The sequence below is a fragment of the Parasteatoda tepidariorum genome, chromosome 7 (genome assembly GCF_982258835.1).
Source record: "Parasteatoda tepidariorum strain Cologne lab strain chromosome 7, Ptep-v5.0, whole genome shotgun sequence".
NCBI lineage: Eukaryota > Metazoa > Arthropoda > Arachnida > Araneae > Theridiidae > Parasteatoda > Parasteatoda tepidariorum.
The window spans coordinates 33,154,144-33,177,521 of record NC_141761.1 but is presented as its reverse complement, the minus strand read 5'-3'; the positions used below and the strand labels follow the sequence as shown (position 1 = coordinate 33,177,521).

The 23,378-nt window shown below is 30.2% G+C and overlaps 1 protein-coding gene across 1 annotated transcript in view; it reads left to right on the top strand.

The window, feature by feature from the left end:
• The window catches only part of LOC107443943 (BAR/IMD domain-containing adapter protein 2), a 255,616-nt gene that overhangs the window by 19,975 nt on the left and 212,263 nt on the right, over window positions 1-23,378 (top strand). The window contains exon 2 of the mRNA XM_071183633.2: window positions 6,060-6,135. Within this exon, the coding sequence (XP_071039734.2) occupies window positions 6,060-6,135 (76 nt within the window). The remainder of the gene's footprint in view (window positions 1-6,059; window positions 6,136-23,378) is intronic.

Genomic DNA, 23,378 nt, shown 5'->3' with positions numbered 1-23,378 from the left:
GAAATAGATTATTTGTAGTTCGGCTATCTATTATATTATTTTTCATACAGTATAATACAACATTTAAAGAGTTGAAGAATGTTCTTTCATTGGGATATAAATTGTTTTCAACGCTAAATTTATTTCAAATTTATGTATGGCAGCGAAGAATTATAATATCGGGGAAATTTGCTGTTACCTTAATATGGTGCTATGTTGACTTATGGTATCGTTATTCTTGAATTTATTGTGCAATTTTCTTTTTAAATTGAACGAGCATGTTTAAATTCAACACGCCACTAAGTACGGTAAATTTACGCTGTATTATGGTTATTGCTAAACCACTTTTTTAATAAATTCCAGGATATCATATAAACTTACAAATCGGGTATGTTATACAGATATGGGACAAAATAATAAGAGCACCAATTTTGAAATGCACATTAGTTGCCGTCTTTTACTCTTTCTGGTTGGGATTCTTTGTAGTGGAAGTCATGAAACATTTGATTTTACCATCATAATCAGAAATTATTTTAACTATGCAAACACTCTATATTTTTAAAGAATACTGTTAGGGCTTATATATATTTAAAAAAATTATTTATAGGTCGTGGGGGTCATAAATTTTGCAAATCATTTTTTTTTAACAAAGAAAAAAATAATATCGTATTTGTTTTCTCCAACCTTAGAAATAAAATAAAAAATCTACCGCGAAAATCAGAAGATCCGGAAGTTATGAATGGGTCGTAATTCGGCTATACAATTACAGCATCTCCACGAGACGCAACAGTCTACCACCTGGTAGAAGCAATAGGAAAGGTATTAATTGAGCATTTAGCGATATGTTCTGATGTGTGCTACCAGCAAAGCACTATTATATCTAATGCACCCAAAGTACAAAAAAAAGAAGGAAAAAAAGATTAGATTATTGGAGCTAATCCATAACCATCTTGAAAAGACCATCAGGAGACCATGACACTTCACGCAGTTGTATTTGATAAGTCAAGCTGCGTGGTAAAATTCTTACTAGTTTGATCTGTAAACAAACGATATATAAAGCGCGCTTTTACTGATTATTTTATGTTGCTCTATTTGTTTTTCAATTTTTCCGTTTTATTATTCCATTATTACGCTTTTTTTGTTATTTCATTGTTAAGTTTTATTATTTGCTAATAATTTCGTTATTCATCGTTCAATTTGTTAACTCCAAAATGCTCGACCATTGCTGTGTACCGGAATGTAAAGGCAATTTCATAAAAGGGGCCACTTATGTAAGCGTATTTCAATTTCCAAATGATGAAGAATGAAAAAAGTTAAGGGACTGAAAAATTCCCAGTGCTGAGCTTGTGCCTGGTAAATGCTCTGTTTGTGAAAAACATTTTCACGAAAGCATGATAGTTTAGATTAATTAACTTGACAAGAATGGTTAAATAGCTGTAGTACCTCAGAAGTGACCAATATTAAAAGAGGATGCTTATCCATGCATTTTTATTAGCTGTCCTCTCTATTTAAGTGAGGAATCATCACCAACAAGCAGAATAAGTCCCGAAGACAAAATTTCTAAAAAGAATGATGACATATTGAATGGTTTTCAAGGGAAAGATACCATTGAAAAATTTTCTGTTTTTCAAGCTAATGCTGTTGAGCATGGAAGACATTTGTTTCAAGGGTATGAATAGACAAAAAATAATACGTCGACCTATCTTTATTTGTTACTGATGTCTCCCGCTTCTGAAATGGAGAAAGTAAAGAAATATGATTGTCTTGTGAGTAGAAAAAAGTCTTCTACAAAATAGTTTCGTTTCCACATTAATAAACGTACTAAACGTTTTTGCACATGAAAATACCTAAACAAATACCGAATAAATACTAGCCGTAATCACATTTCTGTTACCTATTATTGGTAAATATTTATTCATAAAATAACAAGCTTAACAGTAGTGTGAATACACATCTCAGTAGCACATTTCATCCAAAGTAGCTATCGTCGGATTTGATGAATCTGTTTCTGCCGCCAAGGCCTGCTCCCTTCTAGATGGTTATGGCTAACCTCTTTGAAACATCCATGTCTAGAACATTCAATTTTATGGGTACTTCGAGGATTAGTGTGTCTAAGTTTATGCCGATCACCATTGAGTCTATGAGCTAGTTTCTTTCCTGGTGGTTATGACGGATTACACAAAACTTGGTTGAGAAGCTGCTCTGCTTTGCCAATGGCACCAGGATAGACAAGTGTTGAAAGTTGTAATTCTCTGTATTTGTATTTGTTGAAATTTTTTATTAAATAGTCATCTGAAAACATAAGACGCTACCTCAGATAACTCTCAAGAATTTCCATATCCAAAACGCTCCATCCACTGAAACCTTTAAATGGGCGCTGCATGCTGTGGACATTAAATGCAGAATAGTTCATCCAAAGCCGTTAATGCCTTCTCAGAAAGCTATGAAACAACGCCAGCGTTGTCTACACTACCGAAACTAGACAATAGAAACACTTAATTTAGTATGAAAAATCATAATTTAAATTATTTCAAATCACGTGTGTCCTTAAAGCAAACACGGGTAAACTTATTTGCTGCTGCCTGCTTGGTTCCTACCACAAAGCTTAAGAGGGTCTTTTAGTGAGGGAGAAATATGCAATAAATAGGTTGAACCCACGAGGATGGAGATTGAATTTTTTAAATAGTTGTTGTTATATTTTTGACAAACTGAAAGTCTAACGAAATGTGAATACTCAAAAAAAGTTTTGCGGCAGCCATCTTCGAAAATCATTAAAACTTAAAGTTATGTAAAATGTCAGAATACGGTATTTTAAGCTGGAAATGAAAATAAAAATAGTTTTTTGAAGTAAAATATTTAAGGTGACTTTTTGATGATGTAAATTGACTTCACTTGAGGCAATTTTTTCATGCACTAGAAAAGTGTGAACATGTGAAAACTCGTTTATTTGGTCACCATTTTGAAATATTTTTTAAAAAAAATATGTGGAATCAAAGTTTATGGCATTTTACAATGTAATTGAGTAAAACGCATTTTTCGCCGCCATTGAATTTTTATTAAAAAAAATTATGTGTGGTGTCAAATTACATGATATTTTACGCGGAAAAATAATATAATGATAGTTTATAGAAGTAAAATGTTTGCAAAGATAAAGTAGGTGGTCATTTTTCACATTCTAAAACACCCAAAACGCGTTGTTTTAGCCGTTATCTTAAAATCTTTTTCAAAATTTGCCAGGGTGTATCTGGCAGGGTGTATCTAGATAGAACTGAAAATAACTATGAAGACGTTTACAGCTTATCGAGTGCTGGTTGTTTCACCTTTCGTAGGCACAACAGATTGTGGGATAGAATATTATTACATATATACATTTATTGAACAGACTTTAATGCGATCAACAAAACGTCAAGATGGATTACTGTAGTGTTTGACAACTGCCAAAGGTCGTGCTGCCCTCACCCCTCAGGTGTAATTAAAAAACGAAGAAGAGTTGGCACGTGAGGTCAGTTGTTGCTTAAGTGAATATTACTTTTTATCTTAGGTTAAATGTTGAATTGTCTTGTTTTCATGATAAAATTTGATTTCTCCTAATTTGTTTTATCGAATCAATTATTAACATTGTATATCATTAATACATTGAACCTAATTTACATCCGACAGTTACCACGTGAAAGAAGCATGGGAAATAGCTAACAAGCTACTTTTATATTGAGCCACTTTGCATGTTGTGAATTTATTTTGCTAGACTGGAGCACCCCGTGTTAGCACGTTGAAATATTTGATGCTAGAAAATCTAAAGATATGAAAGTTGTTTTTTTTTATTTTTTATTTTTACATTGTTTCGATTTTCACAGAATCACCATCCATTTGATTTGGAATGCTTTGAGCTACATACAATTTTCTGTGGATTGGCAGACAGTCAACATAAGATAACAGCTGTTGAAGCTAAGTCATTTGAACTCCGGATTTAACCCAAACTGACTGGAAAAGCTCATTGAACTCTGGTATTTTGGTTAAAAAGGAGATCCAGCTGTGAGTAGGAAGATGTAAAGAAAAATGTAATGATTTATGGAGTGATTCAACTTATCGACACAGGATTTATAACCCAGAGAAACTTGAATGTTAGCCATGATATACAAAAATTGAAATATACCTTTACCAAAGAATTATTTTTACTTCATCTGTCTCTGTTTGGTACAGAAACTGTGTCATAAAGGAAAAGTAAAAAATCATCATTGACACACTGAGAAAAAAAGTGTGGTCAAAACTACAAGAATAAGATAACTTTTACCATGTTTCTGGTTGTACAAGAACACCAGAAAGTTCAGTAATTTTTACCGAAGGGCATGCGTAATGGTTTTGGAGAAATTAACAATAAAATATGGTTTTATAATATGAGATAAAATTTGATAATTTGGTATTTATGGTATCTTAGAGCATGGCCATCTATTCAGTTCAATTTGCTTTACAGTTTTGTATTTTTTACAAAATGTGAGGTAACATGAACTATAATTTTGGAAATCAGAATTTCTTGTAAATTCTAACCATATGAACGGAAAAGTTGCCTAATAAATGGTTTAAATACAGCATATTTTGGTTTTATTTACCAGAATTATGATTTATTTCCCAGTAATGTCATTATTGCGCAGTATGGTAATTTTACCGGAATTTGTTTTGATGTGGAAGAATATTTAATGACATAATATCTATTTTAAATAACTTGTTTCCACTTGAAACTTGTTATATTAATGAGGGTGCACTTATGCACCAATTGTCTTGGCCAAAAACTAAATTTGTTTTAGATGTATTGCAATTATATAGAAGTCATATTGCTAAACAATATAAAGTTGTGACAATTGTATTTGATGGCTATACCATCACTAGTATAAAAATTCGTAGTGCATCAGATACGAACAAAACAATTCTCAATAACAGTAAAGTTTTCTGAGAGCTCTCCTAAATTTTTGAAAAAGGATCCTTTCTTTCCAATAATGAACACAAACAATGCTTTATAACTATACTTTGGAAACACTTAGAAAAGGTCTCGCTGTGATTCATGCTAAAGGGGATGCTGACACAGTAAAATAGTATTCAACATAGCAAAAAAAAATTATTTAATAGCTGTTGCTGACGACACTATTCGTGGGCTTATGATTTTTCCCCATACTCGAAATATTTGTTTTTGATAAAAAAAAAAAAAATATATTAAATCGATGCAACACAGACTTGGCGATAAGGGATGCAAAATAATTTTATTTTAACATGCTTTTACCGGTTGTAATACCATAAACGCCTTATTCGGCAAAAGTAAATCGGTGGCATATCGGAATTTTTGGAAATGTGAAGAATTTAACATATTCTCTTCTCTAAATTAAAGTTTGCCATTTTTCTCACCATTGTAAAAATTTTGCTTTTAAAAGCCACTATTACATTATTTTCCAGCTTGAAATGCTGATTAATTTGTTATCATACATGGCTTTTTTAAAGTTTTAATTATATTTCAAGATGGCTGTCTAAAAAAAAAAACATATTTTATACGTTCACACTTTTCTAGTATGTCACACATTTGCGCCTATTTCATTTTTCTAAACATTTTACCTCGTAAAAAATAACATTAAACTAGTTTTCAGCCTGAAATATAGTCCAATTTCTTACCAAAGACTTTATTTTAATTTTTGATGTTTGATGGTAGACAAATAAACGCATTTTGCTCATTTACCTTTTTCCTCTTTTCCAGTGCATCAAATAAGTACCAAAAACAATATATTCAATTTCTATCTTTGAGAAATATTTACTCCCAAGGCAATATTTATCCGCTACTATTTAGGATGGTATAAGGCATGATATCTTGGCGTAGCTTAAGGACAAACAAATTTGCTAGATATTATGGTTCACCGTTGTAGTGATTTTCTTTGCTAATGTAGTATTCAGATTTTTCATGCCAATTTAAATTATAGTTGTCTGATATCAAAAAGACAACTTTAAAATACATTATAATAACCATAAATATTATTAAATGATTTAAACGTAGTGCACAAATTTATTATTAATATTAACTTCAATTACTTTTTTTTTTACAGAATATTCTCGAAAAATTTAATCCTTGTGCTAGGCAACTAATATCAGCTGGGAAGGCTTATCTGAAATCTCTGCATGGTAAGTTCAATTCTACCAAATTAACAAAAAACAATTACTATTTCAACATAATAAAGAAAGTTCTTCTTACGAAATGTCTGGACATTAAGAATATGTTTTAAAATCAAATAAAAATTCTTTTCTGTTTAACATGATACCAACATTTAAAAATTATCAGAGAAAACTCAAGACTAAAAAAAATTCTAGGATGTAAAATTAACCATTGAAATTTGTAGTATCTCCGCTATGTATGCTAAATCAAGCCCTAAAATCCATGGTAACTAACTCTAAAACATGGCGTTCTATTCCAAAATCACTCAACATTTAACTCCAAAACTACATGATTTTTACACTGTGAAAACTGAGGTGTAATCTCTAAATTCGGTATTCTACGATCTCGAAAATTACGTGAATAAGCATTTTATTTCAAGTTGATACCATATCAAGTGTTCATACTCATTTTAAAGGGTGTAATCAAATCTAAACACCAATAATGGAGAATACTTACATCAAGTTCGCATGTATTCCCACCATTCATAAATTATTTTCGATTCTAAAAATACCAATTTAGGCGTGTGTTTAGCTATCGTCAGATAAAAACACTAGATTGTTTACCATTGAAATCGAGATTGTGTGCGTTTGTTGTCATCTTGTAAGCTGTTATTCTACTACAAAAAATTGTACTATAAAAAATTCACCAAAAATTTATAGTTATGTTGTTTATTATGGATAATTATACTTTAATTATTAAATATTTGTCAGATTTTTAAAATATTTTTGAAAGATTTACATTCGATTTAGTTCTTTTATGTTAAACCTCGTTCGAATTTGCCTTAATTTTTGTGTTTCTGTAAATATATATGTCAAATTTACAATTTCAATTTTATTAAGCCAAGCTAATTTTATTTTAAGCATTAGTGTGTCCGTGCATTCTAAAATAATTGTACTTACTTTAAATAGCATCTTCAAGTAACTTTACAGACTCGTATTTTTATTTTATCTTATTGTTATAAAACATTTTACCCTTAGGAAAATTCATCATAGAGAGACCTATGGTAATCTATGTAAACCTATGGTTACCATAGAAATTTGTATGGCAAGATACCATACGCCTATGGAAACCATAGAGATCTGTATGGTATTTATATGGCACAACGCCATAAGCCTATGGCAAATATAGAAATTTGTATGGCAGGATACCATAGGCCTATGGTAACCATAGAGAACTGTATGGCATTTATATGGCATGATACCATAGGCCTATGACAACCATAAAAATTTGTATGCAGGATACCATAGGTTTATGGTAACCATAAAGATTTGCATAGCATTTATATGGTAAGGCATTATAAACTTATGGTAACCATAGATATCTGTATAGTATTTAGATATCTGTATATATATAGGGCAAGACAATTCCTTATGGAAATGTACCCCACACGTATGGCAAATGTATTGAAACACACCTTACATTTATGGTAATCTTATGGTAAAGTACTAAACACTTATGGGGAAGTAACATAAACCTAATGCAAACTTATGGAAACACACCATAGTGTTGCTGAATACCCAAAAGAGTAGCTACTTTTTATTTTAAAGCAGTAGTGTAAAAACATTCCTGGTGTTTCTCTAAACCGAAAACTAACTTTGGTGATAGATCACACCAAGAATTATCTTCGATGTTTCACTATACCGATTTGGTGTTAAGTTGTTGACACCATTTAACGATGTGTTAAGATAGATAAAATATTTTTGGTATTTTTAGATTTTAGTGCAACTTCATTTTAAATATAAATTTTAAAATAAGAGCCCATCATAATTTAATATTTTCATTTTTCGAAAGTACTCCTTCATATTTTAACTGATAGCTGTTTATGAGAGAAGGAAATGTCAGAAAAATGAATAAGAATGATTGTTTTATTTTTGTATAAACCGTAGAGTAAGACCATTTAGTTTTAATCACCACGGAAATTATATTTGTTTAATCGTAATAATGAATCGCATTTTTAGATTAAACCTGTTTTAAAATTGTGAAGTTTGGTGTCAATCTTCTTAGAACCTGTTGATGAAAATTCAATTTTTTTGGCACAAATCTTTTAATTTTGTAACCTACTTCAATGCAATTTTTTTAAGGAAAAAACTGAGTTTAAAATTAAAACTTAAGAAGTTTTTTTTGTTAAGAAAAGTGGGTATTTAAGCTAAAATAGAAAATAAATAAAAATAAGCAATGTTTAAAATTTCGAAACATTATGTCTTGTTAATGCGCGTACTATAACGGAAAGGAACAAAATAAAGGAAAATCGGTTATTGAAAACCAATTTCTGCGAAAAAGTTTACTTAAATTGGTCATTTTGTCCAAGCTGCAGGGCATTATTGACAACGCTTTTTATTGAAACGTATTTTGAATCTCAGCATAAAATAAAAACATTTTTATCAATTTTATTTTCATTTCTTATTTCAATTCCCATGACTAAATTTCTGAAATGCCAAAAGTAACCAAAGTCTCTCTTTTATTTCGGCAACTATGTGACAACTTTGAGTAACAACTATGTTCTTGAATTTTTTTCTTTACTTGAACTTTTTCTTGAACTTTTTCGACAAACTAAAGTGCTCAAAGTTCAAGTACAAACTGGAGCTCTGGGTCTAGTGATGATAAAAGTTCATTGCTAATTTTCTTCTAAGTAGAGTGCTCAAATTTCAAACCGAATTACGATACAGTTTTCATTTTTAAAGAGTTCTAGTAAAATTTCATGACAGTTGAAATTTCGACAATCTTCCAGCCTAAATAATCTAAAAGGCATTAAACTTAAAATAAATAAATAAGTATAAGAAAAAAAAATTGTGTTCGCTTTATTACGATCACTGGTCACCCATTGGTCAAATGCTTTTTTTTCTAGCTGGACTTCGATAAATGACACAACATTTCAAATCATGGGTTGCAAAAACTGTCTCAATTCATGTTTGTCGTCGGATTGGTGTTCAAATTCTGGCTGTATATACGTGTTTCAAGACGTTACAAAATACTTTTTCAGTATTCATACTTATATTAAAATCCCCGTCAAGACTATAATTATGAGTTAATAATAAAAATACTTTGAATTATTAAGTAAATATATTAAGAATGACTGCTGGTGAAAATAAAAAGAAAAAAGAATTCTAAAAAAAATTATCAAACAGCAGCGGTCACCATAGCAACGCATGCGCCCTGTTCACTATTACTCTGAACACAGTTGAAAAGTGTAATGACGTCCAAATAAGGTGAGTACGCCATCAAATCCGAAACAACACCCGTTTTGCCAATGGGTAAAAATTAAAATTTTTGAAAACGTTTTCAACTACAATAAATATAAATAAAAAAACCTTTTTTGTTTTTGTCAGGCATAAAATGAAAAATACAGAGTGCATCTGTTTCTTAACAACATATTTTCATTTAGTACTTCCTTAATATCAATTCTTTTAAAACTTTTATCTATGATTAATATCTATTCAATACAAACATATTATAATTCATTTTTCAAATTGATTTTATATCACATGAGATATGTGTCATAGATTGAAGCATTCTGAGCGTTTCAATCTAAATTGCACATATATGTATTATAGTTAGATTTCATTTCCTATGCATGTATTCCCTGATTTTAACATTGCTTTGACACTATTTAAACTATTCCTTTTAAAAAGATTTTCTTTCATTAATTCCGTTTTTAAATGATTTCCTATTTCAAATTTCTAAATTCCATGACTCACTTTTATTGTTTTTTGGTTTTAGTTATAAAATAAATAAAAATAAAAACCATTTCTTTCCGCATTTTAAAAATATTTAAATATTTAAGGTTTAACTTAATAAGGTTTAACTTATTAAGGTCTAACAGTAAGTGGGATAAATTGACTATCCGGAAATACATAATATAAGCATTTCATACCGAAATATGAAAAGAAATTCCGCTTTCCTTTTTTTTCTTTCTGAAAGCACACTCAAGTACAGTTTAAGAGATCAAGTATATAGTTCCTGGCCAAACTATTAGACGCACTGTAAGATTCTATGCAAAATCTTAACTATCAGGTGATACTCTACAACTTTAGTATTTTTACGCGGCTGCAACCGGTTTACATTTGTTTATATTCGTGTATTAATTGGTTTACATTTTAATGTAATACGTTAAAAATAAATGCAAATGGGAAGTATATAAAAAATCTAGTCTGTAAAAACCCATTACATTTATGTTTAAATATAAGGGTATTGCTTATAAACTCGTACAAATCATACAATTATTAAAACACTACAGTATATCAAATAATTTGGTGTAATTATTATAACATACTAATATAATATCTGATATAATAAATATTCTATATTCACATGATATATCGTCGAATTTCACCAATTGATACACGAACGTAAACAAGTACAAACCGGTTTCAGTAGCGCAAAAACAATAAAGCTGTATAGTATCGCCCGATAATTAAGATTTTACATACACTCTTATAGTGTGTCTAAAAATTTTGCCAGGGACTGTATAGCAGTAATAATAAAGGTATAAAATAATAACTTATTTTTGTTGGTTGTTCCTCATGCCACCTGCTACACGGGCAAGCCCGCTTGGTGAAACCGAGCAAATTTAAGGCAGAGTGTGCGATTCTTGTTTTTCAGTGGCGCCATCTATGACCAAGAATTCGACTTCTGCCACATCACACGTGTTCATAAGGCGGACCCATTCATACATCCATTCATTCATCCACAGATCGTAATTTTGACCTGAATTAGAGAACGATCGATCCAGTACCCCCAGAGGTTTTGATTTGTTATGGGAACGTGGAGGACTTTGCGACTCGACAGAATTTTTACGTGCATCAGTCACCAACTACACGGGGAGTCTTCGGCCGGCGTGGTTCGAATCCACGAACTCTCGGACATGGGCCCAGCGCCCTTCCGACCAGGCTATCCCGGCCCACTTATTTTTATATGACATCAAATACCTTAACTTTGAAGCATATATCATAAAATTTTTTGTAAGATTTCGTATTATAAAGATTTTGTATTGATCATAAAGAATTTTTTCGACGAAAATCTTTTTAATTCCCGTTCTTCTAGTGCCACTCAAAATATAAAACTAAACTACATACCGTTTCATTTTAAATCCTATATAACCTTTTCAAAAAAAGATGAATTAGCCTATTCAAAAGTTACGATGTACCAAACCTAAGCTTTCAAAACATTGTAAAAAAAGAGGGTATTCCGTTCAGAGAATAAACAAGACGAAACCTTACCGTCGTAAAAAGTTTTTTTTATTAACTTGTGCTTCTCTTATTCTTTCCAGCGATTCCCTTTATGTGCCGTTAAAGCGATTGGAAAGAGTTACACTTAAGCTTTGGCGACGAATAAGACGGAGTGATTTTAATGTTAGCTCTCTCGTTCTATTCTTGTCGTTTGTTTGGAGGAAAAGCCTTCCACCAAGGGTGGTTAACTGGAAGAAAACACTAAATCCTTCACTTGTTGAAGTCGTAAATCGTACGGTAGATACATGATTCCGGAAAGAAATTAGTTTCAGGAGTTGATTTCGGAGCAGGCTTAATCTTTCCATCAGATTACTCACTGGTTTCGTCGGTGAATGCTCTCAGATGTTTCATTTTTGTATTATACAGCAGTGAGGTATTTTTTTTCTCCTTTTTTTGTAGTGAGTTTGGTTTTTGCTATGGCCCTGTTTTTCGTAGTAACTTTTTAAGGAAAAATCAAAAACAGTTTGGGAATGCTATGGCTAGTGATGCTGTATCTTTTTTTATGACACTTTTAGGTAGCATATTTTTTTATAAACATTTTATTTAAAAAAAATAAATTTAAAATAAATTATTTAAAATATTAAAGATTTAATATTTATCTAGAAGTAATATAACTATGATCGTTATAGAACCATTATAAAAAAAAAAATTTAGAAACTAAATTTAGAAGAAAATTTAGAAATTTAGAAGTTCTAGAAGGGTTGTTTTGTTTGGATCTGTGTGGTAGCAAAATATTCCACATCTTTTAAAGGGTTAAGAAACAAGAAAAACAATTTAAGAAAGTATTCTTAAATTGTATAAAAATTATAATCTTAAATTATATGTTTTATGCTAAGTTGCTTTATCTTTATAAAAACGTCATTAATTTCAAATTAATTGAGTATTATATTGATTATAGCACATTATTCTATTCGAAAAATTATCAACTATATTTAAATATTATTTGTGTAAAAAGATGATGATTATATAATTATAGCAAATATGAATAATGAATAATTATATTTTGAATCTTTCTTATTCATTTAATGAAATTGCTCTTTCTAAATTACACATTGTAACTGATAAACGCTAGTCACCAACAATAAAGCTCACTCTAAATCCCTACATGCTAGTTGAAATGTTTGATTTTCTTTTAATCATTAATCATGCAAATTAAGTCTAGATTTTAATCCAACATCGATTTCACCGATTCAGCACATATTTCATAGTTACAATTGAGCTTACAATTAAATACCCGAGACTCCCTAAGTCCATTGGATCAAAATCTGGAAGATCAAAAGAGATAACAATGAACATCAGATCACGTTTTTGTACACTATAAGAAAATTGCCGTAAAAAGTACTGGAACCCTGCACACCACAGCAAGCTTAAAATTTATTTTTATCTTAAAATTTCATACCGTAATTTTACAGTTACACGTTTTTAATTGCAGAAATTCAGTGATTTTACTGTAAATACTACTTTATGACAATTACTGCATATCACATTTTTTGTTCCCTAAAATTTTGCAGTAAAATGAGTTTTACGCTAAAAAGAACTGGCACCCTGAGTCCCAGTATTTTTAACCGTAATTTGGTCTGAAATTTTTTATAGTGTAGAATCTTCGTCCAGCTGTTTGAATCCTATTGGGATTAAGACGAATTCGCTGCTGTAACATCTAGATCAGATTCATAATTACTTTGCCGAGCAAAAATCAATCTTCATTTCAGTGTTGGCGACAACTTTTTGTGAACGTGCTCACACTGAATTTTTGCGATATTTCGTTTTCTGTGTTTTCATTGCACACTTCCCATAAATGAAACTCTACTAACGCATAGAGTGACTAAAATTTCTTAAAACAATTATTTAAACCATACCTTTAAATAGCTAAGAATTGTAATACAACAATTTAATTTTTTATGCGAGGTTTACTTAGAGTTGTGTTTTTCTGTATATCATAAAGTGGTAACTATTGTCTGTTTTAGGTAGTTATTACTTAAGATAACAATTATAATTACTTATCTATATTATATAAAACGCTAATACGTATGTATCAATAAAACCGATGATATTTCTTTTCTCGCGTTGGCAACAGTTTTCATTTTTAATTGATAGGCTTTGGCGCGCAATAGCACGTAGTGAGCATCATATGTCTAATCGGGTGAATTCTCACCGAATTATCAAAAAAAATTCCCACAAAATTATCTTCATCGAAGCTGATGCTTTACATTCGGCGCTCAGTACTATTTCATATTGTTTTACAACACATGGTTTTAGCCCTCTGGTGGGAAAGACTTTAAAACAAAACTTACAACAGTTACTTTTCTCAACAACTGAAATTTAGAATAGTGTGATTAAGAAAAATATGTGAACTGTTTGCAATTTCAAATTAATATTGAAATGCACAGGTTTAGAATTTTCTACAGTGAAAAGTTTTCGGAACTTCAGTGTTCAAAAAAGTATACAAAGGCTAGACGTTAAGAACTTATCCAATGAGCGAGCAAAGAGAGTATCAGATTGCGAAGCAATCCGAAATGAACTGCGAAAGCAGTTCCGGGGGTTGGCGAGCGCAAGCGATCAGGGGGCGAAGGCTCCTAGTTACTTTAGTAATTAAGATACTTTGTCACGTGCATTCTCATTGGAAAAAAATCACATCATATGATCTTTGATTATAAACAAAAGATCTAGATATTTTTGACGTAGTAGGCTGTAGTATTTATTTATCACCGGTTTTTAATATTTTAATATTAGTCACTGTTATCATTACGCTTTTTTTGAAATGTAAACATTCAAACGAAAAAATATTGCTTTCCTATTATTTTATGAAATAAGTGCGGGATATAATAATATCAAGAAATAGTTTAAGATGAAAATATTTAGTCATCGTTTCATAATTATTAAACAATTAATAAGTTATGCTTCCTTTTTAATACATTATAATTACGTTTGTAATAATTTTTATGTAAAGCTCTGTACATTCAACATAAGCAAATAAAATAATGAATGCAAAAAAAGCATTGATTTTCTAAAATTGCATCAAGAATTCATTCATCAGAATATTGTTATATGTTCCTTTTGTTGCAAAATATTTAACGAGTTTTTATAGTTATCAAAACTAAGCAAGCACGTAATTTTTTAATTAAAAATAAAAATAACTTAACTTACAAAAAGGCATAACTTTCAATTTTTATTTATCAATAATGTTTCGAGAGATTCTGACAAAATTTACAGAAAAAAAATAATAAAAACTGATAAAAGAAGTTTCTCTTTATTAAAATAAATAATAAAAAGTAATTATTAATTAAAAATACAGATATATTTTGCAAGAAATTATCTTTGGATCAACAATTTGTTTTAAAATTTGCTTAAAATGGATTCATAAATATGATGAAATGTGCAAAAAATAAAAATTAACTTTAAAGGAACCAAACTTTTAACCGCTTTCCTGAATAAGCTACTGGGAACATATTTTTCAGATTAAGCCTTTACCTTGTACTTAACACGTCAAAACTTAGAATCTGGCGATAAAGGTAAGTTTATTCGGAGAGAGTATAATTTTATGTCTGATTGTAATATATCATTTACCCTTATTAATTACACTATTTAAGTCTATCCTCACAAATTATCATGATTGCTCTTTATTGCAATTTATTCCGATCAGTTTAAAAGTCATTATAGAATAAAAAAAATCATAATTTTTGATTAAAATAATATTAACTTTGTTTTAATGAACAAAAAGGTTTCTGTTTCATCGAGAATAATTTTTTTTGTCTACTTTTATTAATTAATTTATTTACTATTTGAAAAGCATACGCAAGAGATTACGAGAGTTCTGACGCTTAATTTTCTATAAAAAAATGACGGAAATAGCAATGACACTCTATAAAAAGTTTCTCATAAAATTGCTATAATAAATATCGGTACAGTGAGTCCCGGTATTTTTTACAGTAATATCCTTTCTTACAGTAAATCTGTAACAAGTAACTTGATATACTTTAATTTTCATAGTAATATTTACTGCAAAATCACTGTATAATTATAATTAAGTAAATACTGCTGTGCGAATTGCGGTATAAAATTTTACAGTAAAATAGATTTTACGGATGCCTCATGGATACTTTTTTTAAATATAATTTGATCCGGATTTCTTCATAGTGCATAAATAGTTATTTACGGAAAAGAACAATTTTAATACCAACTGAACAATTTTAATATTGAGACCATTTATTTCATGCACTATCTCCTGAAGCTGTTTTCAAAAGAGACTTTAATAATTAACGTGGCACTTGTTTGGAAAGATTTATCTGGAAATGAAAGTTGTTTGTAAGAATTTGGCTCGAAGTCTGGAGGAAAATATTTTGACATATTTGCTGAAATTGATTGCAGCTAGTAAATTGCAGTGCCCAGAAATCCTGGTAACGACTGGAGTTCAGTAACGACTGCAATTGTTTGATTAAGATGAAGTCATTCAAACTTCGACTACTTTAAACCTAAATAAAATTAAGACTGAGTAGCTTCTCATCTGATATTCAGGATTAAAGTTTTAAACTTTAATAAGATTTGTTTAAGTTTGAAATTTATTTTTTAAAAACGAATCAATTGAAACAAAACTCGGATATAGTTTTCTAAATTGTTGTAAAAAGTTAAACTGCTAAAATTATATGAAAACTATATATCCGTTTTGACATCACAAAGAAACTATATAAACATTTTAATCAGTCAAAAGAAAACTTAACATTTTTTAATGATAGTTTAGCATCAGATTTGTAATACAAAAACTCAATTGCTAGCAAATGTTTTAATCTAAACGTGTTTTAGAATAAATTAATTGATGAATAACACTTCTTAGTACGGGGTAAAATAAAATCGTAAATATTCGAGGTATTGGTTTTAATGGACAGTGGGTAATCAAGTACAAAAGTAGCAGCATTAATCAAAAAATTAAAGTATTTTCTTTTTTTATTATTTGTTGTCTTTTCTGAGGACTTTACAGTATTCGATTAAAAAAACACGTTTTTAGAAGATTAACTCTATTAAAATAATAACAATAATAACTATATTATTCAGTATCATTCGGAAAGTGATGTTGCTAATCATGACCAATACAGGGAAATTTTATCCACAATCGGTCAATTTTCCCAATAATTCTGCATTTTAAAACGTAAATAAGCATAATTTTATTTAAATACCAATAAATTTACATTATTTAGGTTAATAAACACATTTTAAAAACGTGTATATACATCAAAAGGAAAAAAAATGAAATAAAACAACACTAGGTTTCTAGTAAAAGTTTTTAAAATACTGATTCGATGACGTCACTCCGATTAGCCATTCACGTAGATTTCACTTGTTTTTACGTGAAATAAAAACTCAACAATGGAAACTCATTAAAAAACGTGCAATAAGCTTTCAGTGGCACTCTCTCTTAATCAATTGAGCTGTAAGCAAACTTTTAAAAATTTGAAATATGAGAATAGTCTGTAATTTAGTTCGATAATCGATAATGTTTAGTTCGATAATGCTTATCCTATCGTTGGCAATAAAGCTTTTTGCCGAACATCCCTCTCGAACTGTTCTATTCTCCGATCGTATAGTGATTTAGACAATCATCCGCGAAGACATTTCCGTTTTATTTAGTTATCAAATGACATAAATATGCTTTAAAAACATTGTAAACGTTTTTATATAGTTTACGTCATATTGAAGTTTAATCCGCGCTATCTCTTACGATATATTTCATAGAATTATTAAAAATGGGTTATAGTTTTACTGAAATCCTAGATTTGGCGACATATTTCGACAAATAAGGAGAACCCTCGTTCATGAAAAAGAAGCAACTATATGATGTTGCAAGAGCATTTGGTTTTAATGGACCACTACTTATATTGACATACTATTAACAAATCAAATGCGAGATAAAGATTTTTTTAAAACTTTTTTTTCTCTTTCGGAAGAAAATCGTCTGTAAGAAACAGTATTTAATATTCTTTCATCAGTTTCTTTGAATGCGAATGGGAAGACGTATATTTGTTACAAGTTTTATATGTAACTTTTAGTAACTCTTATTAAAAAAATAATAGTTTTTATTCAATAAGTTTTATTTTCCTCATTTCACACGATTTAAAAAATCAAGCAAGAAGAAGGCTGCTTGACGTTGTTTTAAGAGTTGGCGATGTTGCTGTAACGTTTGCGCTGAAGAAAATGGAAATTCTATGATGAAGAAAATGCAAACAAGTTAAAACAAGGGGTGAGCCAAAGGACAAACACAGAGCCCCTTAACTTTTTAGTTTTCTGTATAAATATTTAGTCCCACATTTGTTAATCTTCAAAGACGGGAAAGACATTTAATCGGTTCTAATGTGTAACGAACATTGCTTGTTCATGTATATGTGAGGAACAAGTAAGCTTCAAAAATAAACAAAATAAAAGGATATGAAACATGTGTTGTTAGAGTGAGATGAGAACACCAGGTATGACAAGAGGTAGAAATTAAAACAAAATAGGTTTCTAAACTTTTTTTCTATAAATGGAACACTAGAAAGGTCCTTTGTCAAAGTTCTTTGAAATTCGAAAACTTCAGTATATAATTTGATATTTATATCAACCTATTTTACCTCTTTCTTCTTCTTGCATCCTTCTCAATATTGTATCTTTCTCTACTCTCTTTTATGTCAATGGTTTTAGGAAATTTGTAAACTGCATACATTACCATGTTCGCCATAATCACTTTTGGCACGACAATCAAGGGTTGGTCAAGATTTTCTATTGAAGATTCCGTCGGGACAACTTATTCTATGACCTGGACTGTCAGTTTCTTCTTACCCCAATCACTATAAACTCGATTTCCACAGAATCAAAGCCGTGGTGGCTCAGGGAACTAGACTCGAATCCCAGCGTTGGCTGGATTATACGAATTCCGCACCCGTCTCGCTCTAATCACAATGCTGACGTAAAATATCCTCAGAGGTAGACGGATCATGGGTTAGTGGGTTAGAGTTCCCTTAATGTCAGGCTAACCGTGGGTTTTCCTCTCCATACGCAAATGCGGGTTAGTTCCATCAAAAAGTCCTCTCGGCGAAGGCAAATTTCTCCCAATACTTGATCAAATAGTTCCCTTGTCTTCTGGATTGGGTTCAAAATTACAAAGCTACGGAGTTGAATATTGATAGTCGCAAACCCAAAATTGGGTCAGCTGTTCAACGATGGTTATAAAATAAAATAAAATTCCACAGAATCGAACCATTGTTGGTTTGACCTTCCACTTTTTCTATTTGCCTTCAGAAGAGAATTTTCTCAACTTATTTCTTTTCCATCCAATTTAGCACTATGAACATTCCAGTTCAATCTTTTAATTTTAATAATATCGAGCTTCTTAAAGATTTCATAAATTTCTTCTTTAAAACGTCGTTGTTAAAGCCCTTTTTCTTGGACACCACCGATGATGCTTCTAAGAACCCTTCCAAAACTGCTGTTTTGTTCTCCATTTTCAAATAGTGACCGGGTTTCTAAACCTTACATTAGGTTTTGCTTGTATATAACTTATAGTATACAGAAAATAGTATTTTTTAATTTCTTTAATATTTAAATATATATTCTCTGTATTACTTAACAGAAACATTAGTATTTACACTTTTAACCTAACAAAATCAAGATGCTTAAGATATCACTTCTGTTGCATGAAATCCAAAGCGATTAGATGAGACTTTGTGGATAGATGCATAGAAAAAAAAAGCTTCCCACAAAGACAAGCAGTAAAGCTACATAAAACTAAATCTCTTCTAAAATATTTCATGCACGTTATTTAAGATAAAAAAAAGTAAAGAAACCTTAATGTCTGAAGCAGTGATGGGAGCTGGAAAAAAAATAAATGTTTTACCGTAATCCTATTGGACAACGTCTTTTTCTTACGGGGAGCTACAAGAAAGAAACACAATTAAAGTAAATAAAAGGAGACAACAAGGAAAAAAAAAACTTCCATCGAACAATAGGATGGGAGTTTTTTTTACTCTCTTTCATTGTACACATAACATTTTTTTATGATACAACATGTATTTTTTAAAAAAAAAATTTAATTGTGGTTTTTCTTAGAATAAATATTTCTAAAGTTTATTACAGAAAGGAAATGATAAAATGTTTTATTTAAATAATTAATATATTTTGCATAATTGAATAACTGAAAATCATTCAGTTGAATGTATTAAGATTTTTTTAAACATTTTGATTCAGTTTAATGTTTCTTTTATAATAATTATTGTTTTTTAAATGAAATATTTTTATTGGCAGAGAATAAAATTTAATCTAAAAGTTTATGATTATGCTTTTTTTAAAATGCATGTAAATGATAACAAAGAAAAAATTTTTCGTTAGGCATCTAAATTCGGAGAATATATAATTTTTTTTTGGAAAATTTTAAATTTATTCGTTAAAGGGTTATGTAATTCGAAGATTTTGGAAAAATAGCTTTTATTTTCTTCCAATCAGATCAAAAATTTTAAAATTTTGAAGTCACGCTCGATTCACTTTTGAAAAGAAAATAAGTTGTTTTTAAAAATTTTGAACCCTCATTAAATGATTAATTTTATAAGATCTTAAAATCGTCTACATGTTTGTTTTCCTTTTACATAATTATACAGATTACGAAAAAGAAATTTAGATTCTTATGCTAACTTTAATTTGTGACCTTTTGCAAAATTACCGAACATTTAGGTTTTATGGGAATAGAAACAAAATTTAAAAATACCAAAGTAATAAAAGTAAAACCAAAGATGGAATGAGAATATATTTAATCAGATGTTGAGAATTTGCAAAACTCCTCTTAATCTATGGTATGCATTCAGAAATTTTCTCAACGACATTTTTTTTAAAGCTATATTCTTTAAATCAATTGAACTTGAACAAATGTTCACCAATTTTCATCTAATTTTAAATGCACATTTGATTTAAATACACATTCTTTAAAAATGCATAAAACATCTAAAAAAAAAAAACAACATCCTCAGTAACTTATTATCTAATGATCGGATTTTCACGAACTAAGTTGCCCATCTTAATGGTTCAACTGTACTGATTAATTAGCACAGAAGATTTTTTAAGCTAAGAAATCAAACTCAAAAAAATACTTCCTCTGAATAAAAATATGCCTATTCTCGTCGATATGGGAGGCAGTTGCAATATTTAGGGATGAGCCTCAGAATATGGGGGGGGGGAGGGTGTAGTCAAGCCATAATCTGGAAAGTATGGTCCTAATAGTTTCGGCAGCAGAGCTGTAGAATTTTGAGGCCTCAATGCTAATTTTCCTTTTTGCATATTTTACCATCACAAAGAAGTAGTATTTCTACATTTTATTTTTCTTGAACTAATGACCGATTCCCTTCAAATTTTGCATTTCGTTATTTAAAAATCAGGTAAAAAAAATCAGGTGTTTCGTTATTTAAAAATCAGTTCAGGCAACTGTTTATATACCTCAAAATTCACAAGTTTTTTCGACCATTAATAATTTATACAGTAAGAATTAACTATAAAAATAATTGCTTGCTTGGAATAATAGTTGGTTAAACTAGTTTTTTAATTGTTTTCAGAAAAGTTTTAATTCGCTTTATTAGTTCTGAATATATGGCGAAATACGCAAAAAGGGAAAGACACTGGACGCAAATTTTGACCACTCTTCTGCCTACTTAGATAATATTTTTCGTACTGTGGCTAACCCCATAATTAGAGAGAGACTTGATTCCCAATCTGTTAAAAAAAATTATTAGGGTGTCTGATTTCGTAACTTAAAATACCGTGTGAATTAAGGTAAGGGCTTCAAACCATTAACATTGACTCCTAGTAATTAGATCAGAAGTTATTCTGAGTGATTTTTTTTGCGCACTGCATGTATGATTCCTTCATTTTATTGCATAGTCTAATTTTTGTTTTAAACTTATTGTACAAAGATGCGGAAAACAGCAGAATTTACTATTTTCGTGTAATTTCCCAATATCCGCAAAATTTTTATTTATCAGCAAAATGTATTCATGTAACAGATGAACTTTCCATTACGGTTTTTTCTCGTGAAACTTCCCCTCCCATTTCATTTTCAAGCGGCTCAATACTTCTCAACATTTCGTCAACCAGAATTAAACACCATGAAAGTTGCTCTAAATTTTAATTCAGAACAAATAGCCAATATACACCGAAGAGCCATTACATTATAACCACTCTGCTAATAACATGTAGGACCACCTTTAGCCCTCAAAATTGCTAGCAGCCGCCAAGGCATTGATTTCACAAGGTGCTGATAGATAGTCTGAGGTATCTTGTGCCAAGCGCTTACCAACTGGTCCTGCAATTCTCTCACATTGCGAGGGGTAGCGTGGCAGCACGAATTTTGTTTTCCAAGTAGGACCACAAATGCTCTATTGGATTAAGGTCAGGTGAATTTGGGGGCCAAGACATGACTTGAAGTCACTGGAATGTTCCTCGAACCAATCCATGACGATTCGACCCTTATGACATGGTGCAGTATCCTGTTGGTAAACACCATCCCTCGCAGGAAAAGCTGATGCCATGAATGGGTGAACCTGGTCTGCAACTATGCTCAAGTAACTTACAGACGTCAGGGATTGTTCTATGAGGATTATGGGTCCTAATGTGCCCCATGAAAACATTGTTCCTGGGCGAGAAACCATGAAAATCTGGGCGAGCCCATTGTTATAGATGGAGGGTGGTCATAATGTAATGGCTGTTCCGTGTAAGTGTTGATGATGATTGTGTAATAAAAAAATTTGGAAAAAGAAGTGATCTATTTATAAAATTAGAGCTTGCTGCATACAAAGAATATATTAAAACATGTTCTATCCTGGACTCTTATCATATTCTGATGATCTTGGAGAGATTTCCAAAACTTGCAAGAAAGATGAGGCAAGTGGTCCCTGCGTTCCATAATTCAGTAGACTATGAAAGAGCTGTATCCTATTTCAGCCAAATTATAGCGAATCAAAGATAAAGTTTGAAGAAATTTCCAGCCTTTGGACTAATTTCTATTCTTAATACTCATTAATAATCGCTAATTTAAAATAGATATAAGGTTCTTTAATGCAATCATTGAAAATAAATTGTAATTAAAGCAAGAAAGAAGATGAAAAATGCATTTTCAATTGTATGTATTTAAAATTGAGTTTTTTTATTACGTGAGTTGTTTTCTAGATAGATCGCAACCTATCCGCATAATTTGAAGAAAAAAAATGTCCTACATAAATTTTAAAAAAAATGTCCTACATAGGTATATTATAATTTTATTGATAGTTATGAAAAGTTAAAAAAAAATTATACCTAGCAATAAAATTATAATGTAACTAGTTATATATATTTTTACGATCTAGCTATAAAAACCTTTCATTGATATTTTTTCCATGGAATTTTCAATTTAAAAAAAAAGGTGTTATTGTAGCAAAAATATGTAAATCCCTGAAGTAAAAATTAGCCTTTTAGAAAAAACTCATTCTTGATATAAAAAAAACTCATACTTCTGTAGCTGTTTGCATGTAAAATCAACAAATCAAGATTTTGTTAAATTGGTCCTTTTTAAGAGGTTTATAAAAAAATTAAATTCATTAGTGGTATAATAAATGACGTTCTTTGGAATTTTGTTTCATTTAATTGTGCGTCTGAGAAAAATTCTCAAAATATGCTAGTTTTTTTTTTCTACCACTAGAGATGCTTTCATCCTTAAAACCAATTGTAACTCCTCTGTGAATCATCGGTCTTTTTTTGTGCACATTTAAATAGGTAAATAAAATTTTTATTCATAAAATACATTGACAGCAGATTTTAGAGTAACGTTGTAATTTACTTCTGACTCAAACAATATACTTTTTCATTCACAGCTTCAAATTTAAACTCCTAATTAAAAAACCAGGTAATTTATAGTTCTATATTCAGTTTCAACTTTGAAGAGGTTGGAAATTTAAAATAGATAACCATAAGCGCTTGAAGATATCTTAGTAAACAAGTAGTAATTACAA